The sequence below is a fragment of the Topomyia yanbarensis genome, chromosome 3, assembly GCF_030247195.1.
Source record: "Topomyia yanbarensis strain Yona2022 chromosome 3, ASM3024719v1, whole genome shotgun sequence".
NCBI lineage: Eukaryota > Metazoa > Arthropoda > Insecta > Diptera > Culicidae > Topomyia > Topomyia yanbarensis.
In genome coordinates this window covers 72,593,988-72,616,449 of record NC_080672.1, presented here as the reverse complement: position 1 = coordinate 72,616,449, position 22,462 = coordinate 72,593,988, and the positions used below count along the sequence as shown (strand labels likewise).

At 38.7% G+C, this 22,462-nt stretch overlaps 1 protein-coding gene across 1 annotated transcript; it reads right to left on the bottom strand.

The window, feature by feature from the left end:
* Positions 1–1,064: 1,064 nt before the first annotated feature.
* Positions 1,065–3,927, bottom strand: LOC131686989 (uncharacterized). The gene is made up of 3 exons (XM_058971026.1): positions 3,264–3,927; positions 1,767–2,159; positions 1,065–1,669 (listed from the first exon to the last, which is right to left on the bottom strand). Exons 1-3 carry the CDS (start codon positions 3,925–3,927, stop codon positions 1,065–1,067), a joined length of 1,662 nt encoding a protein of 553 aa, XP_058827009.1.
* Between the last annotated feature and the right edge of the window lie 18,535 nt (positions 3,928–22,462).

Sequence of the window (22,462 nt, the reverse complement as noted above, 5' to 3'; positions counted from 1 at the left end):
GGTCAGATCAAAACGTGGTGTGCGGTGGATGGTGCGTGCCAGTAAAAATTCTCGACTAAAAATAGTTTCGCGGGACTAAATTTATCCTCAGCAGATTAAAACAACTACTGAAGGCTCATACGGCGTAGATGCATTTTTCCGCGTGCTAATCGAGCACTGAAGGATTGATGGTAATAATACGCGGCATATCTAACGATCGTCCCGTTGAGTTCTTCCTGCATGTCCTGCCTTAGAACCGAAACATCATACGATACGGACAGCAATATTCACTTAGGTCTCGCTCAGCTCGACCTCTCAAGGTCAAAGCACGCCGAATCGTGATAAATTCCACGCAATACCATCAGTGCATCTGATAGGTTAGAGCGAAGCAATAGTTACGACAAATCATCAAAACCCCATCATCAGAGGTCTTTTTATTTACAGTCCAGACCCCTCATCTTTACCCGAGCGAAGACGATCTCGCAGCAGTAATATCGGGCTAGCGGAGCGAGTACGAAGCCGGACGGGCCACCACCACTCACTTTCGTCCTCCAAATTATTCGTTCTGGTTCAAGCGACAAGGACGAGACGACCACATTGCAAGGTGCAAGGAGTCGCACAGCAAGCAAGTACCACGAGTGCGACACAGTCTGCAGCAAGGTGCAACGTGACAGACCGCAGTGCATTCGTGACGATGCACGGTGCGAGAGTGTAGCGGCGTGACAAGCAGTGTAGCCGACCGGTCGCGCGACTCAGCAGGTGCATTAATCGACGGCAAGAGATGCAGAGCAGCAGTTGCAACGACACGGGGCCCCCACCGACACCCTAGCGCTGAAGATGACTAGTCTGTAAAATCGTGTGAAGCTAATAGAAATAAGTTTGAATGATAGATTGATGTATTCTTAAGTAGCTAACGATTCCGTATTGATTTACCTTACGTGAGCCATTTCGCTTGTATGAGACACAGCTTCATTTCCCTAGGCTAATCGGTTAGCAGCATTCCTCTATAGACTGAAAGTGATTAGCCGAGTCCTCTTAGAGTCGCACTTGAGGTGACAGATGCGTTAACGACCCTCCCGCCAATTCTATGTGGTACTCTTTACATTTGTGTGGTTTGCCTCGTTGAGGAAAATCGTAACATGTCTCCATACTATTTCGCCTACAGTGAACCCTCGGTGTCGTGCTCGAAGATCGTAACGCTGCTTGCTGCTATCGTGGGCTGCCTTGATCCTGGATAATACGAAATGTTGTATGTTTTGTGCTGCTGCGATTCGTAACTTTTGTGCCTCGACGGGATCCTCAGCGGAATTCAGCTTAGCGAGGGGGTATCGATTGATGAATAAGATGTGATCTCTTCCGAAATCACAATAGTGGGAACTACATCCAAGAGATTCGTGCTTTGCTGTGTTGATTGCGCATACTACTTGCTGAATGTGTACATCCCAGTTTCGTTGGTCATCATCCAAGAGAGATCTTACGCAAGTGATCAGCGTACGATTGGTCCGCTCAGCTGCGTTACACATCGGAGTGTAGAATGCGGTTCTCATGTGGATAACGTTGTATCTTTTAAGCAGTGATTGGAATGCCTGAGAGAGAAATTGAGAGCCAGAATCCGAAACGATGATCCTTGGTGTCGAGAATCGATGAAACACGTAGTGCTCCAAAAAATCTGACATCTTTTGGGCATTTGCTGTGCGAAAGGGTTCCGTGATTACAAATTTGGTTACCCAATCGACAATCACTAAAAGTACAGTGTTCCCCTTTTTCGACCGTGTTAGAGGGCCTACCCAATCGATCGATATCTGTTCCCACGGTAACTGAGCCGGTTTGGCATTTCCTAGCGTGGGCATCAGCCTTGTTGGCCTTGCAAACATCACATGCTTGTACATATTTGCGGATGTCCGTTGCCATTTGGGGCCAATAGTGGTCTCGTTGAATGCGATGCAGTGTGCGCTCACACCCCAGGTGAGCTGCTGTAGGTATATCATGATATCGATGTATGAGCTCCTGGCGCAAATGCGTAGGAATGACCTTCTTCCAACGATGACATTTACCTCCAGTTTCATCCTTCATGATGCAGTTTTTGTATAACTGATCTCCGATTATCCTAAAGTCTGGAAATCTATCCGAATCTGTTTGAATCTCCTCCAGTAGGTTGTCGAACCGCGGATCAGAAGTTCCTGAATGAGCAGCGTCTATTGCGTTGACTATTTCCACACGACTCAGGCAGTCAGGAACAACGTTTGAGCTTCCCTTACGAAACTTAACAGTTATGTGCCCAACAAAAAACACCTTTAACAGGCCAACGTGGGTACCCGGGTACCCACAATTTGAAATGCTCATAACTATGGTTTCCTTTAACCGATTTGGACACTTTTAGATGTTTTGGATTCATAAACTCGTCCACTTTTTGATTTTGTAAAGTTGAACCGGATGAATGAATCTGGTTCTTGGTAATCCGGATTTTCCGGGGTAATGTTCCAGTACTAGGGTATGATTAGTAAATTTTAATAATGTCCTAGCAATATTAGTGTCAAAACTCTTCAAATTGTCTCGGACGTCTGTTATTTATTGTTACGGGACCCTATGGCAATTTAAAAAATGGAATTGGAATGGAATGGCCACTCACGGCCCCACGGGAACCTGCTGCGGAATGTCCGTTCCGGGGTCAAATCACCAAATGGTTCCAAAACCACGAGATACAGCCTACTGATACAATTCCAAGAATTTTGATACCCATATTGCCAGTATTCCATTGAAGTTCACAAATAGTATCCCAGTACTGGAACCTGCTTCCGGAAATCCGGATTCCCGGAAACCGAATGAAGTAACCCGATTCATTTTTACCACGTCCAAAAGCGGATGAGTTCCTGAATCCAAAACACCCAAAAACATCAAAATCGGTTGGAAATTACCTTAGTTATTGGTATTTCAGTTTTGTGGGTACCCGGGTACCCACGTCGGCCTGTTACGTAGTAAAAAAATCAGGAGCCTCTCCTAACTCCCTCCCTTACTATATCAACAATATTATTAACCCAAAAGCTTGACTTAGTCAAGTTCTAAGATGTCGCAAAGTTTCGATTTCCAGCTATGGATAAAACATGGGAATTTTATTAATTGAAACCTAAAAAGGTACCCGGGTACCGCGTCGGATACACAACGGTTAATATCGAAGGAATACGCGTTCATACGAAGAATCCATCGAGCTAGGAGCGGTGTGGGATATTTCATCGTTTTCAGGTAGGTTAAGCTTGGGTGATGGCAGTACACTGTGAAATGTGTACCTTCGAGGTATCCTCGGAACTTTTCGATCGACCGAATGACTGCAAGACACTCTCTCTGTGTTACCGAATACTTCCTTTCAGCTGATGAGAGTTTTTGCGAAAAGTAGGAAATAGCCTTCTCTCCTCCGCTGTAGTCCTGCGTGAGTACTCCTCCAATTGCGACATCACTTGCATCACAGGCGACTGCGAACGGCTTGGAATAATTTGGAGTTGCCAATACTGGTGCCGAGATTAGATGTGACTTGAGTGACTGGAAAGCTCTCTCGCAATCTTCCGTCCACTTGAATTTAGTTTTTGCCTTGGTGAGTTCTGTTAGCGGGACTGCCGTTTGTGAGAAGTCTTTGATGAACCGTCGGTACCAGCCGCACATCCCGATGAACCGTTGCACTTCCTTCTTATTCGTTGGAGCGGGGAACTTACTAATAGCTTCCACTTTGTCCTCATCTACGTGCCAACCTTCTTCATTCAGTACATATCCTAGGTACCTCAAGCTCTTCCTGCAGAAAACTGACTTTTCTGCATTGATTGTCAGACCAGCATTCTTCAATCTTCGTGCGACTTCTTGCAGAATTTCCAGGTGTTCTTGAAACGATTCCGTGGCTATTACCAAGTCGTCAAGATACACAAAAACTTTTGGTTCAAGATCAATGAACAAATGATTCATGACTCGAGATAGCGCTTGACTGGCCGTGGAAAGGCTGAATGGAACTACGGTGAACTGATAATGTCCTCGCTGAGGGATAGTGAATGCAGTTTTCTGTTTCGATTCCTGTTCAAGCGGTATTTGCCAAAAAGCAGATTCTAGATCTATTGAAGATAGGAACTTCGAACCGCTCAGGTTATTTACGATCGAGGCTATCTGTGGAATAGGGTACGCCTCTTGGACGATGACAGAATACAACTTTCTGGCATCACAGCGACCGTGGCATTATTCCATGGGCAGCAATCGGCGTTTTCGATGACCCCCAGATTCAGCATTCTGTCTACCTCCTTGTTCAAATCATCCAGGATAAACTTGTGGTAGTACAATGTTGTTCTTCCCAAATGTCCTTGATTCTGAGATGTTGGAAATTTCCGAATTACTGCCTGCAGCTTCTCCTTATCTTGCTTGGATAACGTTTCAACGATCGATGTTTCGCTTTCCAAGTTGTTGGTGATTCCGCAAATGGTTGGTTTCACTCCAAACTTGGATCAAAAGTCCATCCCCAAGATAAGAATAGGTGGCATTGTTTCGATGAAAAGTATCGGTAGTGTGATATTCTTGTTGTTATACGAAATGGGCACATGAGATAAAAACGATATTGGATGAGCTGAATTATCTGCAGTTTTTACTTCAAATGCAGTTTTTACTGCGAATGCATTTTATAATTTACATTCCCGCACTGTCAGTATCCTGTTCATCTTCGATCGGTGTACTCCATTTTCTGACTTGATTCGACTATGGTTAGATACGTCTACACAGGATCGAAGTTGGAGAACTGTGTGGTATAACTTCGATTCGGACGGACTTAAAACTTCACAAATTCAAAGTAGTTTCGAATGCTTGAATGTCACGCAACAAAAGGACAGCAAACGATAAAAGTTTAAATTGGTCTTTCTGTATACGTCATACAGGTAGAATAGACATCGTATTTGATTGTATATATGCATGTAGCGAATTCTCGTTTTTCCAGTGTTCCGTGTGCTTACCAATAACTTCATGGGTTATGATACGCTCAACTACTACTGACCAGTCTGACAACCTAAGCACCACGCTTATCGAATGAAGAAGAAACCACTGTTCATCCATTTCTCTATTCTCCGAACGAGCAGTACTGGAGCAGTTGAGTTTTTCCTGTTAAGGTTCTCCCAACCCATCACCGATGCCCAATTGCGCAGGCTCCCCCTCGCAAGTTTTGACAGTTGGCTCATACTGCACAGACTGCTAGCACTACCACCACCACCAGCAAGCAGCCCAAGAGTTCAGCAGTGAGTTGGAGCTCCCCATTCGGTGAGGAGAAACTGGAAACGTCATTCGATTTTCGCGACCAGTGGAGAAAGTGTGTACTGTGTGGTACTGATGGGAAAATTCGAAAGAAAATCCCTTACCCATTGGAAAAGTTGTGAAAATTTGTGCTGGAAAATTGGAACAGTTTCTGAATCTGAACATTCGTTTCGTGCAGTCGTGGCAGGTGAAAATGGGCTGATCTGGCCGTCTCGGGACAGTTTGAAAAGGCTGGCTGCATATATGGGGCATCCAGGCCAGGATTCAAGGCCTTCGAAAAGTCGAAGGACGTCCGTCTGGGAGCTGGTGGCAGAAGCTTCCAAGCTGAAGCAGTATAGCTTCTCGAGGGCGTAAATAGCGTGAGTCCTCTTACTTGAGGGTTGAGATTTGTGGTGTCCCTTATCTAAAGCATAAATAGCTATTACTTGATTGGTTGTTTGTTTGAAGATTTTTTTTATTTTCCCAGTTATGGGATGGTTTTTACTGGTTCTAATGTTGAATTCTTTTCTTTTCTCACCTTGTAAGGTCACACGCACTTGGAATAGGAACGTGAAACTTGGCTACGACGGTGTCAAACGGGACGGAAAATCCAATCTGGAAGTGAATTCGTGCTGACAATCGCAGCCTTGCTGAAGGATTTAGAAGCTTTTGGAATACTAGTGCTGATATTATCGAAAATAAAGGAAAAATATTCATCTACTCAAAAGTGCATAAATAGAGATTAAAATTAGTGTCTGCTTTCAGTGTTCGAAACAAGTTGTTATTGCTTATCGATGATTGAAATAATCCTATTGCTAGTGTAGTTAACGAGGCGATAGACGATATTTTTCGGCATCGGAAAAGTTCAAGGAAAGCCAAAGTACGACGTTGGCCCGAAGGGAAGAAGAATAATGTCATTTCATGATTTGCCACAGAACTCAGCCTCATGGAATTTTCTCACGGAAAAATTTGTTCCCACCGCCCATTTCGTAGTTTACCCGAGCATGTCAACCTGTCAGAGAACGGTATAAAGACAGAAAGAGAGAGATAGTGAGAGGGAGCGAGAGGGAACACCATTTCGTACCACCACAATCACTTCCGATAAGGCTGCTGAAGAAATTCCTGTGAGTCGGTGATAAGTTCAAGTCGTGAGAAAATTATACTCACAAGTTCACCGTCCCATTCGCGAAGGGGGTGGCGGGAGAGGGATAATCGGTGTAGTAGCGTACGAAGGCATCGTTGTTCAGTGTCACTGTCACAGAGCAATACGGATCGGTGTGTGGTTGTGAGCTCGACCTTTTGTCGAAAGAATTAAACAGCTTCGTGAACTTTGAAGAAGAAATGGTAGAAAAGGAAGCAGTGTAATTCGAAAAAAAATATATGCAATCCGAAAATAATAGCAAGTGCTTGTGACCGTGTCTCACTGTTATCAATCAGAGCTTGATTAGGTCTGTGTGGGTGCGCGGAATGTGCGGTTGTAAGCTTTCCACTTGGTGCAAGCAGAGGAAGCTCGGAATTTGGCAGAATTGAGGTGTTGTCCGTAGTACTACAATGACGGCCGTGGGTGAGGAATAGAAGGGAAATCGGAAAAGAAGAGAGTGTGGCGAAAAAAAAAGAATAATAAACTTCTACTATAGTGGATGTAATTTGACTACTGGTGGATTGAGTGAATAAGAAGAAAAATAGGAAAGAAAATTGTGTGTCCGTACTTCTGTGCATATTGCTACCAAGAGAGGTTATAAATAGTGAATCAATAAAAATATATTGGAGTGTATAAATAATCTGAAGTACCGAGGAAAATTGTATACCTATAGAGATAAATACAGAACGTCGGAGCGAGTCCGGCATGAATTAGAGCACGGGAATGAGTGATGGATTTTCCGCAGGTTGAGGATAATAGTTTACATTTGGGAATACGTTAGCGGAAAAGGTGAGTGCATTGATTTATTTTTTTGCTTCGATTCTGATTTTATTGGCTTAGATTTGGGGTTGCTTTAGCAATTTAAAATCAACTGAAAACGAAAAGCTCAATCTGATTTGGGTAGTGTTTCTATGCTCTCTGGGCTCTTTGCTTCTTTGCTCTCTGGGTCTTCTGGGCATTTCGGTATTTCGAAATCTCGACCAACGTTTAAACTGAACAGGTTTTGACGATTTGTAGCCTCTCAGCTGTAGCCCAACTATTTAAATATATTACAATTTGTCATTATGATGCCATGGATCATCGCTTTCAAATTGATGCTGTCTATAAGAAGATGAAAGATGCTTTTGATAGAGTCGACCAATTTTGGTAAAGCTAGATTTTTCACCTGGTTTGCGGTCTTGGCTTGGTTCCTACTTCTGCTACCGAAAACGGCTGTTCAATTACACCAGTATTCCGACCATTCCGGATGCCACAGGGAAGCACGCTAGGCCCTGTTTTATTTGTGGTATATTTTTCGTCGTCTTTCACCGGAAACTCGCTTGATTTACGCCAATGACGTTAAAACTTACCTCTGACAATCATTTACAATATCGATGGACACTGGTTTGACTTTTATAAGGGAAATATATTTGCGTTCTACCTTTATAAAGGTTGGGGATTTCCCCGGATAATCGAATGACCCGGATAATCGAGTCAAACTTTTTTGTGTTATTTTATGAATTTAAGCTTCATCCGCGTAGACATTGTAAATAAAATGGCCAGGGTAAATTTTTATTTTGTGGTGAATGGAAATGTACCTATTTTGATTCTGGTCGATTTTTCAGAATTTCAAGGAGTGATTTGTTTTTTCAGTTGGTTTTCATTTATTATTTATATTGGTAACAAGTTAAGGGTACGTATCAATTGTTTATAGCTATTTGTGCAAGAATTCTAAAACAAACTGATTTAATAATGTGTGTGTCTTTTGCAAAACAGGTCATACTCGACTATCCCTGACTTCGATTTTCCGGGATAAATGATTCGATTACTCGTATACTAGAAAAAATTAAGTAAGTGAGTAAGCTGGGGGTCGTCTTTTTCTTGACTCCAATTTAATTTACGTTGTGGTACCGCACATCATAGCTAACGTTTCTTTTAACCCTTTTTTAGAAGAGTGCGCGTTGTGTCTCTACAAAGAGATCTTTGTTCTTTTTCTTGTAGCATCATTTAGTTGACCAATGCCCTACCGGATTGTCAGGTGATCACTACGCATGTAGCCTTCGCAAACTCTTCCACTCATGTTTGTCACCAGTGAAGGACTACCAAAGGTTACGTAGATGATGAGCCCCGGTCTTCTCAGCGAGCAGTACTGCTGGCACCATCTTTACATAGCTTAACATCCATCTTTGCTTGAGCTACCTAGGTAGTGAAATCGCTTCCAGTGATTTCCGGGCCCCATCTTGTTAACCCTTTCTTGACCAACTTTTTCTACCGGTTCCAAAATTACTGTTAGCGTCATGAAACACGAAAAACCTGGTTTAATAAAGATAGGTGCTTCTTTCGTAGTGCTAGAAGCTGCTCTATATTTACCTTTCGATCAAGTTCAATTGCATGAAAAAGGTATTTGAAGGCATTCTAAATTAAAAAGTTTTTATCAGTGTTCAATAATGTTGCCAGGTTATGAAAATATTCCTAAATTTCATTTTCACCATTAACAGAAACTGTCCCTGCTTCAGCGGAACTCAATCAGAAAAAATGTAATAACTTCTGTTCTATTAATAATATTTATAACTATTAGTACTAAAATGAAAGATATATCCCTTTAAAACGGTATATCTTAGGATGCGCTCATATTATATTGGGATGATAAGTGTTTTTTTTATGTAAAAATGTCTAAGGAACGCGATGGCATTAAAATTTTCAAAACTAAAATATATGTATTGAGAGAAAAATTAACTTTTAATATTTAACTGAAAAAAATGCATAGTTGGCAGCACTGCCGGCAAAACATAATATTTTTTCTAGACTTCTTTAACAATTTTCTTCAAAAGCCAACTTGCGGTTTGATTATAGAGTAAATAGAACCGGAGATATGATCAAAAGAAAATCAAGGGTTTTGGCAATTTGCCAAAACGGGGGGTGCTCCCATGACCCGAGGGGTGGTTCAATTGACACAAAAATTTGGGTTTTTATATATTGGCCCAAGATGAACAATTCCTCCAAATTTGGTTCAAATCCGTGAAGGTCGATTTCAAGTTTGCATCTTTTTTTGATCACTTCGCGTGGAATGACCCATATATGAGCTATTTATGAGCAAGGCCACCATTTGAGAGGAGATTAACCCTGCACCCCCCCCCCCTCCCTTTCACAAAAAAGTTCTATTGACGATCATGATCGAATTAGTACTAAATTCAGACATTCTAGTTGAAATTTGATTTTTTTCAAAGCACCCGGATAATCGAATCATTTTCCCCGAATAATCGAATCACGGATAATCGAATCCCCGGATAATCGAGTCCGACCTGTATATCGTTTATTCGCTGTAGGGGAGACTGAGGAGACTTGATCCCCGGGGAGACTTGATCCCATCATTGTAACTCAAAGGCGGATCAGAATACAATAATCGAATATACTATAAAGTTGCGTAGTTTTATCTAAATATAAATTTCATTAACACAGAAAAAAGAAATTGGACTTTTGTGTAACCGAATTTTTACCGATTTAAAAAAAAAGTCTCAGAAGAACTGAAGAAGATTTATTTTTCAAATTTTCAAACTTTTATAAAATTGATAAAATCACCCACTACATACTCTACTTTTGCATACAGAATTACAGGAGAATGTCAATTATATGAATACGTTATGATTGAGCTGATTCTTTTGTTCAACTATATTTTTACTAAAATTTGCTGAAATAGATGCTATGGGTTCACTTGATCCCTTCAAATTCGTGGAGATTATATCCCCTTCGCCATACTTCATACACACCACTGAAAATAACCAAGTTCATTCGCCTCTTCGGGTTAGAAAAATCTCTTATGAAAAATTTCAAACCCTATGTGCGGGGTCGGGACTCGAACCCAGGTGCGCTGCGTACAAGGCAATCGATTTACCAACTACGCTACACCCACACACCCCCCCCCCCCTTTTGGGTTATGTAACCCTCTTTTCTCTTAGACTGGCTACAAATAAACAGTATGCCACCTGTCACGTTTTTTTTGTTTCTACTGGAAAGCTTAGAAAATTTTACATAGAAAAATGTTGTAATATTTTACCGTTAAGTGAATTTAGTTCAAAGTTAGTGAATTATTAGCATTTTTTTGCTAGTTTCCTCAAAATAGTAAATACCAGTCGTCACCTTTATTATTATCGAAAAGATGCATATTGGCAAGTTTATTATTATCGAAAAGATGCATATTGGCAAGTTCTACAATTCATTCCGTATCAGTATCTCTTTTCGTTTCCACGCAAAAATCATTTTAATCACATCGTTGAATATGCAAAAACGAAAATTTTGAACCCACTGCGTTTGTGGCGCCGTCATGTTGTACCTACCTCTAAATTGCAGCGAAATAAAAGTAGATACCGTAAAACGGGGTATCTTTGATCACTGGGGTAAGTTTGATCAAATGAGACTTTTTTCAGTAACGTGCGATAAGATGATTCCCCCTAACAAAATCATCGAAACAAAATACAAAACATATTTTAAATATGTTCAGCATCTACCGATTGCTTTGTCATTTAATGTACCTTTTATGAACATAAATTCAAATTGAAAATGATACAACTTTCACGCCTCGTTTCAATCTGTTCAAACCATTCCCTGTTATTAATGAAATCAATCATCTTTAACTGAACTAATCACTTTTTTAGAGACCGTAAATATTTTTGTCCAATAATTTATCTAAAAAATTCGAGAGTTTTATTGCTAACTATTCAATTTCGACTATTTTCCTGAAAAAGTTTGATAAAAGTCGGCCGTATCCTTCCAGGCAATTTTGTTTTCTTACGAGACGACACAATATCGGGTCATAAAATCGCCTTCCGATATGCAATTTACACAACATTTGGAGCGTTATTTTATATTTGGTTGATCAAACTTACCCCGAAAACAACGAATGAAAATTTACAACAATTTTTTTATAGTAAAACGAAATAAATTTCCAAACAATTTGGATGTTTTCAGTCTATGGATACCAGTACTAGTTTTCAAAATGCAAACAGTCACGTCTACCTGATTTGAGTTATTCGAAGCACTGTAAAAAAATGATCAATGTTCCCCCGTTTTACGGTAGGGATAAAGTGTTGTGGAAAGAATTTTAAAGGGCATGGAATGAACAATCGCAATGATGAATTTTGACAAATTTTAAAAACCATCTAGAACATAAATTCTAAACTACTTTACTGGCAAAACGTCACTTAATACACTTAACTAAAAGGTTTGTACATAATTTGGTAGGAATTTTTTTAGCTTTCTAATGAAATCTTGGTAACAAGGATATAATGCATATTTTTTAGGCAATATCAGTTTATTTCTAGTATGTCAGAATAGGTTTTTAAGAGCATTTAAAGATTTTTTGAATCATCAATTATAAAAATAGCCACACGGTGGGATTGAAATTTCGCAAAATAAAAAAAAGTGAAATAAGGGGCTATTTATGACGTTTATTTGAGTGCTAAATTGATGGTGTAATTAGTACACAAGGCCACGTTTTCAAGTTAGGCACTTTTTATGTCTGAAATAAAGGTTCGAAACCAGTTTTTTCACGGCCAAGATCACATTATTTCACAACCACCAACTTTGGAGGTTCAATGTCTTCAAAGAAATTATACAACATAATACAGAGCATCTCCTGAAAAAAAAACAGTTTTGGTAATTCATTCTCTTGGACATAATTACGGAGAATGAACTCAAAACATTATTTAGAGGGTTGGTATCTTCAGTAAAGTCGTTGATAATGATATTAAAAACAACTTTTTTAAAGACACAAAAATCTTCAAATGCTCATATAAACCGATCCTTTCATACTAGAAACAAACGAAAAACGCCATTTTTCATCACACGAAAACCTTCAAATGCTCATGAAAATCGATCCTGACGTACTAGAAACAAACGGAATACGCCATTTTTCATCTTTTTTCTTCTTCTTACCGAAAACAGTATGTAGTCTCGGTACACTTAAGATTTTCTGTTTTGTTGAGTTATACTGGAACTAAAAGATTTCAAGTACAAAGTACGCTTCTCGACTTAAAGGCATTTAAAGTCGAACAGGTCAAATAAAGAAAAAGTCCGCTAACTCTGTAGCGGTTGTGATTTGATAGCATGTGTAGAACGATTTTTTCCCCAAATGTGATCCCCTATCACCCCTCGAGAGATTCCTAACTATTATATATAATGATATAATGACATACTTTCGTCGATATGGACGTGAAACGCTAATATATTTCCCTAGAAAAAGACCAAAACCAGTGTACGAAACGGCGGGCAATATTAAAAATCTGTTCTGATTTTCAAGACCGACAAATCGAAAAAATCATTTATATTAAGAAAAGGTAATAGCTAGCTCGGATTTATCACACTACAAGCACGTAGCCAGAAATTTAGAATTTAGAAATAAAATACCAGTTTTTTCATTGTTTTACATTTTGAATTTATTAAAACTAGGGGGTTACACATTTCAATATTATTTTGTTTTATATAATGAAACTAAAAAAACTTTGCAGCTAACTTATACATATACAAGAGGGGATAATATAATATTAATAAGATCAGGGGGACGGGTCATTTTGTGTGTTCTTTGTATAGTAATTCACTTTATGATTTTTAGAAGGGAGATTGTCGGAGAAATTAATTATTAACTAAGCGGAACATTTTACAAGCTCATTAACTAGAAATAACTAGAGAGAGTGGTCCAAGATTAAGCGGAATTATTAAGGCTATTTTAAAGAAGTGGTACTGTTGGGCATTTCTTAACGAGATTAAATATTGATCAACTAAAACTAGAAGATAGGGGGGCACATAAGTTTTGGGAAGATATTCAAGGGGAAGAAGAGCGGGATGAAGTCATCTGTGTATTAGGGTGGGGCAAAATGATCGTTTTTTCAGCACAGCACTTTTTTGGTTCCTTTCGGGGTCCCAAACAACTGTGCAAAATTTGGGGTCGATTGGTGTTGACTCGGCGTAGCGCATTGCGTTTGAAATTTGTATGGAGATTAGTATGGGAAAACCTACATTTTTGCATTTTTTATTCTACAGACTACAATTCTTCCTTTAGTATGCAAAAAAATAGATAGAAGTGTAGTCCACGATATGCTGAACAACTTTGCCGAAGGATGTATGGTGTTAGAATGTCTCTAAGCCAAGTTATAGCTGTTCAAAGTTCGATACTTCGAATTAAATGCCAAAAATCATTTTTATTGCCAACACTGCGGGTGTACCAATGCTATTTCATATCGCATTCCGAAATAACATTATATATTTTAGTTTTACCACATTGGTATGTTTGAATGAATTATTCAAAAGCCTTAGATCAATTTCATGAGCGTAAGTAGTTGAGCAATAGGGCGTAGTGAGGGGTGAGGGGGGATGGGGGGGACTTTAATATGTAGAAATTTGAACTGAAATGTTGTTGAGTTGGAATGTTCAGATGAATTATTTCAAAACAATTACACAATGTCCTACGCATATTAGTAACGATGAAATAAAACATACTGTATCCTTTTGCCTTGACTTTTATCAATAGTAGTTACGTTACAGACTGAATCAAATGATGTCGAGTTGATATGTCAAAGGATTATATTTCGGTTTAATACGCATTATGATTTGATAGCATGCTCATTTCTATGCTGTTCGATCACGAGGCGTGAAGCTAATTTCTGGATTTGAACATAAAATCCACCAGATCCCTACAACAATTTTTGCTTCAGGTGATCGAGCAGCATCGAAATGAGCATCCCATCAAATCATAGTGCCTATTAAACTGAAATATAATCAATGCAATCCTCTGACATATCAACTCGACATCAGTTGATTCAGTCTGTAACGTAACTTCTATTGATAAAAGTCAAGGCAAAGGGATACAGTATGTTTTATTTCATCGTTACTATTATGTGTAGGCCATTGTGTAATTGTTTTGAAATAATTCATCTGAACATTCCAACTCGAAAATATTTCAGTTCATAATTTCTACATATTAAATTCCCCTACCCATCCCCCCTCACCCCTCACTACGCCCTATTGCTCAACTACCTACGCTCATGAAATTGAGCTAAGGCTTTTGAATAATTCATCCAAACATACCAATGTGGTAAAACTAAAATATATAATGTTATTTTGGAATGCTATATGAAATACCATTGGTACACCCGCAGTGTTGGCAATAAAAATGATTTTTGGCATTTAATTCGAAGTATCGAACTTTGAACAGCTATAACTTGGCTTAGAGGCATTTTAGCACCATACATCCTTCGGCAAAGTTGTTCAGCATATCCTGGACTATACTTTTATCTATTTGTTGGCACACTATAGGAATAATTGTAGTCTGTAGAATTAAAAATGCAAAAATGTAGGTTTTCCCATACTAATCTCCATACAAATTTCAAACGCAATGCGCTACGCCGAGTCAACACCAATCGACCCCAAATTTTGCACAGTTGTTTGGGACCCCAAAAAGAACCAAAAAAGTGCTGTGCTCGGTTGATGTGGCTATGATTACGTTTTTCCATATAACAATGTCCCACCCTACTGTGTATCAGAGACATGGGAGAGAGGGTGGACAAGGCTGACAGGGGGCAGGGTAGATATAAACTTTCAGTTTTCGGCATCATGTATTGGGATGCCGGGCGGTCTTGTTCGAGCCGGCAGGGGTTCCTCCAGACGATTTCGTAGTACGGCTCAGATACGGATCGGCAACACACCGCGTTGTGCGTGTGATGTTGTACTGTAGGTTTCGTGTTGGTAGGTCATTCGACAAATGTTTTGTCTCGTCTTGGAGTCGTATCAAATCATCGTTGGGGTACGGTAGGCGAAAGAGGGCGCTTCTGAGAATGATAAGAAAAAATGATAGGGGCAGTTAAATCTGGATATTGGTGGTTTTTGAAAAGGTGTATATGAGGGACATGCAGAGGAGATCGCGGCTTGCTAGTACATCTCGAACCGGGACATTAGGTGATCTTCCTTGGGCTCGAAGGGAATCGAATAGTTGAGATCTAGCAGAACAGTACTCGGCGCATGCCTAGAAAATATGTTCGATCTTGTGATAACTGTTGTCACAAGCGCAGATACTGCTATTCGCGAGCCCAATACGTCGGAGACGAGCGTCCAGCGTGTAGTGATTGGACATGAGCCGGGGAATCACGCGAATTAAATTCCGACGCACATCCATCCCCCTGAACCAAAAATTCGTCAATACCTTAGGGATTAACGAATGTAGCCACCTTCCCAGTTCACCATTGCTCCATGAAGTTTGCTAACTTTCAAGGGTTCTCTGATGACTAATACTGAAAAATTCGCTGAAGCTAATTGGTCTTTCATATATGTCACCTTGCAAAGCGCCCGCCTTAGCTAAAGAGTCCGCTTCTTCATTACCTGGAATGGAGCAATGCGAGGGAACCCAAACTAAGGCAATCTTGTACGATCTTACAGATAAAGCACGCAGGCGTTCCCAGGTTTTCCCCAGAGAATATGGAATGCGCTTTCTTTTTTTTTCGATTTTTCAGCGGAAGGACGCCCGCCAGCACTTCTAGACTCATCGTATGTGTCGAGCGCATACCCGATCAGAACATCATAACAGAAAGCTATCAAATTTATATCTCATGTTGATATTTATTACTCTCTGTGTTATCTTTATGATATAGGAATGCAAGAAAACTTATATCAATATTATATCTTCTGGTGCTATCATTGGATTAATAATATGATATTAATGTACGCATACAACGATGATGTTGCAGTAAGTTATATATTCTTTCACAATTATCTTTGAACGCTGACGATTATACAAATGACAGTCTATTTGCTTATACACTGAAGTCTCTTTTTATGCGTCGTAATTCAACTTTTAAAAAGCGAATTTTCGAAGTTTTTGATTTGCGTTTTCCACATGGATTTTCAAAATTCCGCATTTTGAGTTGTAAATGCATATGGTCGGAGAACTTCTCGTGAGGGGTTTGATTGACTTACTTGGTTGCAGTAGGATTAAGAGATGACAATGCCTATTTTCTGAGATACTCGCATGACACACAACTTCGAATAGGAGGCGTATGATTTAAATGTTAAAGCCATTATTATCAAAAAGCTTTGGAATCGTGAAGTTATCGAAGAGATTTTCTAAAGATTATAATTTTCCTATAAAACTTATTTCGTAGAACATGCAGGAAGTATCAAACAGTCCAGATGAAATAAAGAAACGCGAATTTAAATAAAAAAGAATTTTTAAAGTAGTTTTTATGGCTTAGTCAAATGAGTATATAGTGAATTTTCTAATCTATGCTGCATATTGCGAAAACGAGTTTTCAGGTTACAAAATACTATCTGATATATTATACTGATCTCCAAAATTTTCGAAGTGTATTTAGAGGATCTTAATAAGACTTTCAGTGTGATTGGTCCAATTTATGCGGGTTTTTATGAACAATCCAAACTTATCCAGTTTGTGGGTTTCTAGTTTGCGCGTTTTTTGAATTTCTAAACTATCGCGACTTTTTTATTTTATCCTCTGCATAATAAGTGTTTGAGTTTATTTGAGTATTATATCTTTTCATTTCCCGTAAGATAAGCTTGATATTTAATGGTTGAACCGACAAGTGATTTGAATGCATTTTAGATAATCCTTGAAATATCTAAAAACTTTAAAGCAAAAATATTGTTAATTTTCTTCTTAAAATTTAATCAAATTTGGAAAAAATGTGTATCAGAAAAAACATTAAATATTCAAGAATCCGTCCCATCGAAGAAACATCAACAATTTCTCGAGTTTTCTCATAAATCTGTTATATTCGCAGTTGATAGATATAACTTCTGTGAAAGATTTGCATTTCTAGCAATTTATTAGGTGCGAGATAATTGTACTGGTTTGTTTAGTCTTTCCCATATCAAAAATGCCAATAACTAATCCACAAAAGAGACTTATTTTGAAACCTCAAAACTCATTTGTTGCTTTGAATCTATGCGGAATCCTAAATAAGATTTGTCGTATTCTCCGTAAAATAATGTACGTGAAATATCCGCTCAATATTACCATGTCGCATCGACATTATTTCTAAAAACCAGGTAAAACACGTTAACGTACAAGAAAAGCGCCAAAGCGCATTATTTAGAATCTAAAAATAACTAAAATAAAGATATTATAAATCTATTCAGTCTATCGTCATATAGGTAGCTGTATTAGTAAGTAAAACTGAATAAAGACAAAGCGTATGACACTAGGAAAAAAAACAGCACTCAGGCTTGGGAAAAGTTCAATGTGTGCGTTCTGGAAACGTCTTCTGCATCTATAATCGTTTTGCCCTTGACGGAGGCGTGGAATATTATGCTAACATTAAACATCAGTCGAAAACAACGTCGTTGGTTCATGCAGGAAACTTCCCCATCAAACTCAGAATACCCAGGTTCAAAGCGGCAATATCGACAAATAATAATTTGCGTGTCATATATTCACAATAACAATCAGCCACCATGTATGCAATCATTTGGCAACGCTATAAAAACTCTTGCTGCATGAAGCAAGCGCCCTAATGTATGCTTTATTTTTCTCGAATTCTATTTTTAGACGTGCACGCTAAAATCGTTGATATTATACAATAAGTAATACAAGCTATGTTGGGGTCAATTATGCTATCTCAAGTTGTTATGATCGTGTTATATTGCTATCAACGTTTGTTATAAATGTGATATTCGTAGAGAATTTTTTGTTAGAATTTTTGTTATTTTAACACCTAACGGTTTCTACTTTATAACAAAATTTGATAGGAAATTTTTCGTAAGAAAATATCAGCATGAGTTATAATTGTGTTATTTCCTTCTGATCGGGTATGCATACCAAGGCAATACGCAAACAGCAATATTGGATTCGCTCTAGTTTGATGAAATGTATGATCGCAGCGGAGCGAAAACAGAAACTCCCGTACTCCACCACCGATAATATCGTTGTTTGGTACAGCCTGATCCGGTCTCCTGGGTGAGCACCCCACCATGTTCCGGTTATTGTACGGAGAAAGTTGATCCGTTGTTGGCACTTCTGTTTCAGATACCTATTGTGACATCCCCAGGTTCCTTTAGAGTCGATCCAGACCCCGAGATATTTGAAAGTTGAAACCTGAGCAATAGTTTTACCCATTAAATGAAGCTGTAGTTGCGCTGGTTCACGCTTCCTTGAAAATAGGACTAGCTCAGTTTTCTCCGTGGAGAACTTGATACCCAGCTGGAGGGCTCATTGTCCAAAGGTATCTTGCAATGATCCTTGCAGATCGACGGCTTTGGGTCCTGTAATAGAAACCACACCGTCATCTGCCTTAGCGTGCAGGAATTGATAAGACGTTCGTCAATAACATTCACGTAAAAGTTATAGAGAAGGGGGCTTGGACATGAGCCCTGGGGAAGACCCATGTAACTAATTCGTGATGTCGATAATTCATCATGCGAAAAATGCATATGTTTTTCAGACAGCAAGTTTAGCAAAAAGAGTCGGTGACAGACCATGCTGGTGCAGCTTCTCAGAAAGAATTTTGATAGAAACTCCCTCTTTATATCTAGGAAAACTGATGTCATCTGCTCTTTGCTAGCATAAGCCATTTGAATTTCTGTTGAGAGCAACGCAAGACAGTCGTTCGTGCCTTTGGCTTCGCGGAAACCAAATCGTGTAACTGACAGTAAGCCATTTGCTTCAACCCACTTGTCGAGGCGAAACAAGATTATTTTCTTGAGCAACTTCCGAATACGGGAAAGCATTGCAATGGCGATGACCTTCACTTGCCCCCAGTCATGAGGGACAATGTTAGCATCAAGAAACTTGTTAAATGAGTTCAACAAGCGCAGATTCTTCAGCGAGTTGAATTTGATTCTGTTTAATCCTGGGGCGTTATTGTTGCATGATAAGAGAGCAAGTGAGAACTCCACCATCGAAAACGGTGTTTCGTACGGTATCGTTAGGAGACGTGGTACGTCCGAGTCCGGACAGATCTTCTTGGCGAAAGCGAATATCCAGCGGTTTGAATATTCCACGTTTTCGTTGGTACTGTTTCGGTTACGCATACGTTGAGCCGTACCCCAAAGAGTGCTCATCGCTGTTTCTCTCGTTAACCCGTCGACGAACCGGCGCCAATAACTGCGTTTTGTGGCTGCCATTAGACTCTTCATTCGCCTTTCTAACGACGCGTACTGTTGATAGCCAGCGGGTAACCCGTCTTCCCGGAAGGCCTTATATGCAGTGGACTACTCCGCATACAGCTCTGAGCATTCTTTGTCCCACCACGCGATGGGAGACCGTCCATGGGTATTGTTTCTGATGGTCTTGAACCGTCAGCAATTGAAATTACGATAGGCAAATGATCACCACTGTGGGGATCAGGGATCACCTTTCAATGTTTTGTTGCAAAATCCGTGTTATTTGCTTAATCCATGCAACAAATTCCAAAAATTCTTCTATGTTCTTTAAAAAATTAAAGTGGCTTTTCAGAAAAAAAGTTTAAGTCTTTTGCATTTAAAAGGACTTATATATTTTTGCAAAAATAGCGTTAATTGGAAAAACCGCGTATAAAATACCTGTGTGTATGCAATACACGATCTTAATGTTTAACGAGAACAATCCCACAATATACCATGATTACATGAATTTTATGCATGTAATCGTGGTCCACAATTCCTAGGGTATTAGTCACGACTCACCATTCATTCTCGTGAAATAATACACAAAATCATTAAATACTACTCATGGATTCGAGTACTGGATCTGGATTCATTGTATATTGTTGACGGGTCTGGGTCAATTAGCATAAAGTCATTTAGAATAAGGTCATTTGGCATAATGCCATTTCGCATAACGGACATTTGGCATAACGGTTATTTGGCATAATGGACATTTGGCATAATTTTGAGAATTGACTACATTGAAGGTCGTTTGGCATAACGGGCATTTGGCATATCGGGCATTTGGCATAATGAACATTTGGCATATAGGTCATAAGGCATATCGGACATTTGGCATAATTTCGAGAAGTGATCACACTGGAGGTAATTTGCCATTTTTTCAACTACAGGGAAACACATAATTAAAGACAGTGCGAGAAGTCAGGTAATTCGGCATAATTTTGAGGCGTAAATGTTAAAGAAAACAATAATTTAGTATAACGGTCGTTTGGCATAGTTATTAATTACCAGGATGCTTTTTGAGTATATCCTTTTCTGTATGTATTATTAGATTATTATTAATTAGATTATTAATTAGATTATTCTTCTTTACCAATTAATCAAACACATTTGCGACACATCGCTTCAAGTCGCGTGCTGTTCGGCATCGCTGTCGCTCCGTTGGACTTAAACTAATTTATAGCTCCTATGTTTGAGTAATCTGGTAAACGAATGGATCACAGGTTTGCTTGCGAGGGGCCGCCGCTTTTTAAAAAATTAAGATGCCCAAAAATTTCAAAAATAATAAACAAGAAAACTGTTCATATTTAAAAGAAAGCAAAATCAGTTATAAAATGTTAAAAAATCTCTCGAAATATGTCCATTATGTCAAATGACTTTATGCTAAATGGCCAGCTCCCATTGTTGACTATATATCTTGTGCTAGAAAGGTATTCCTAATAATTTTCACTCTCATGCATCTTGAAATATTCACGTGAACTATTTAACTAAATTTGGAATACTATTTATTGATTCAGTTTTGTTCCGTGAACCAGAGATGCCACATTGAAATCTGTGTTTCGGTCAAAAAAATCTTTTTGCCATCTAAGATTACCAAAAACGAAATAAAATCTGCAAAAATCTGTGTTGAATTTCCAAAAAATCTCTGAAAAATTACAATGTTTCCAAAAATCTGTGATAAATCTGACATCTGTGAAAAGAATCTGTGATCGAAAATTATGAAAAAAATCTGTGATATAACAGAAAAATCTGGGAATATGGTTACCCTGCCATGAACTGCTTCTTGAAATATAATATAGTTTTTTTTTCAGATCTGCTATACGAGCACTAGATATGAGAAAGCTATTAGGACCTCGAACACCGTTATTTATTTGGTAAGGTACACGGAAAAAAATTCGTTCATAAATTCATGAACAAAAGGTCACGATTTACGAAAACCATGACCAAGCTCCTGAAATTATGAATAATAAACCTCATATTCATGAAAATGTTTGTGTTTTCAACATACCAGTTCGCCCAGAATATATACATGGCGTTACATTAGAATGTTTGGTTGGGTTACTGTTGTTGTTCCCTGGACATGTTTAGTTTTTGTTGTGATTCTTGTTCATGATTTGGGAATACACAGTCGACAGTTAAACGTTGTTCATGATTTCAAGAGCTTGTTTGCGATTCTTGTGAATTCTCATGGCGTTAGCGGGATTAAAGTTCATGATTTGAAGATATTAGTCAAGATCACGTTATCGTGATATTTTAGTCATGAGCAGAGTGATTCGTGTTCATGATTTCAGGATCTTCGTCATGATTTTAAATATTTTTATCACGAGTTGTGTGATTTGTGTTCATGATTTCAGGATCTTAGTCGCGATTTTTGTAGCTTCTGTTCTTGTTATCGTGATATTTTAATCATGAATAGAGCATTTCATGGTCATGATTTCAGGATCTTTGTTACGATTTTAAATATTTTTGTTACGAGTTGTGTGATTTATGTTCATGATTTCATGATCTTAGTCGCGATTTTCGTAACTACTGTTCATGTTTTCGTGATATTTTAGTCATGAATAGAGTAATTCATGTTCATGATTTTAGTCACGATTTTAAATATAATTGTCTCTAGTTGCGTGATTTGTGTTCATGGTTTTAGAATCGTAGTCACGATTTTCGTAATTTCTGTTCATGCATCATGATATTTTTTTAAAGAGTAAACTAATGTTCATGCTATCAGCAGTTTTATCATGGTATTCGTAAATTCTCTTCGCCTTATCGTGATCTATTATTTCTGGTTACAAACGGTTTTTTTACTCGGAATAACGTGACAACATGAACTGGATCATTAAAATAAGACTCGTTCGCGATATCTGGTTCTGTGAACTATATCACGCACACTATTTGGGGTTCTCAGCGCAGATTTCGTTTTCTGTCCGGACATCACAATGAACCTTATCAAATGAATAACGATGTTCGAGATTCTCG

What these genes read in the sequence shown, in the direction of transcription:
- LOC131686989 (XM_058971026.1), bottom strand. Translation starts at nt 3,927, where the DNA reads ATGAATCATTTGTTCATTGATCTTGAACCAAAAGTTTTTGTGTATCTT. An exon ending in GTTCCGAGGATACCTCGAAG is followed by an intron (nt 2,160 to 3,263) that starts GTACACATTTCA and finishes CTGCTCATTCAG; the next exon opens with GAACTTCTGATCCGCGGTTC. An exon ending in AACAGATATCGATCGATTGG is followed by an intron (nt 1,670 to 1,766) that starts GTAGGCCCTCTA and finishes CCTTTCGCACAG; the next exon opens with CAAATGCCCAAAAGATGTCA.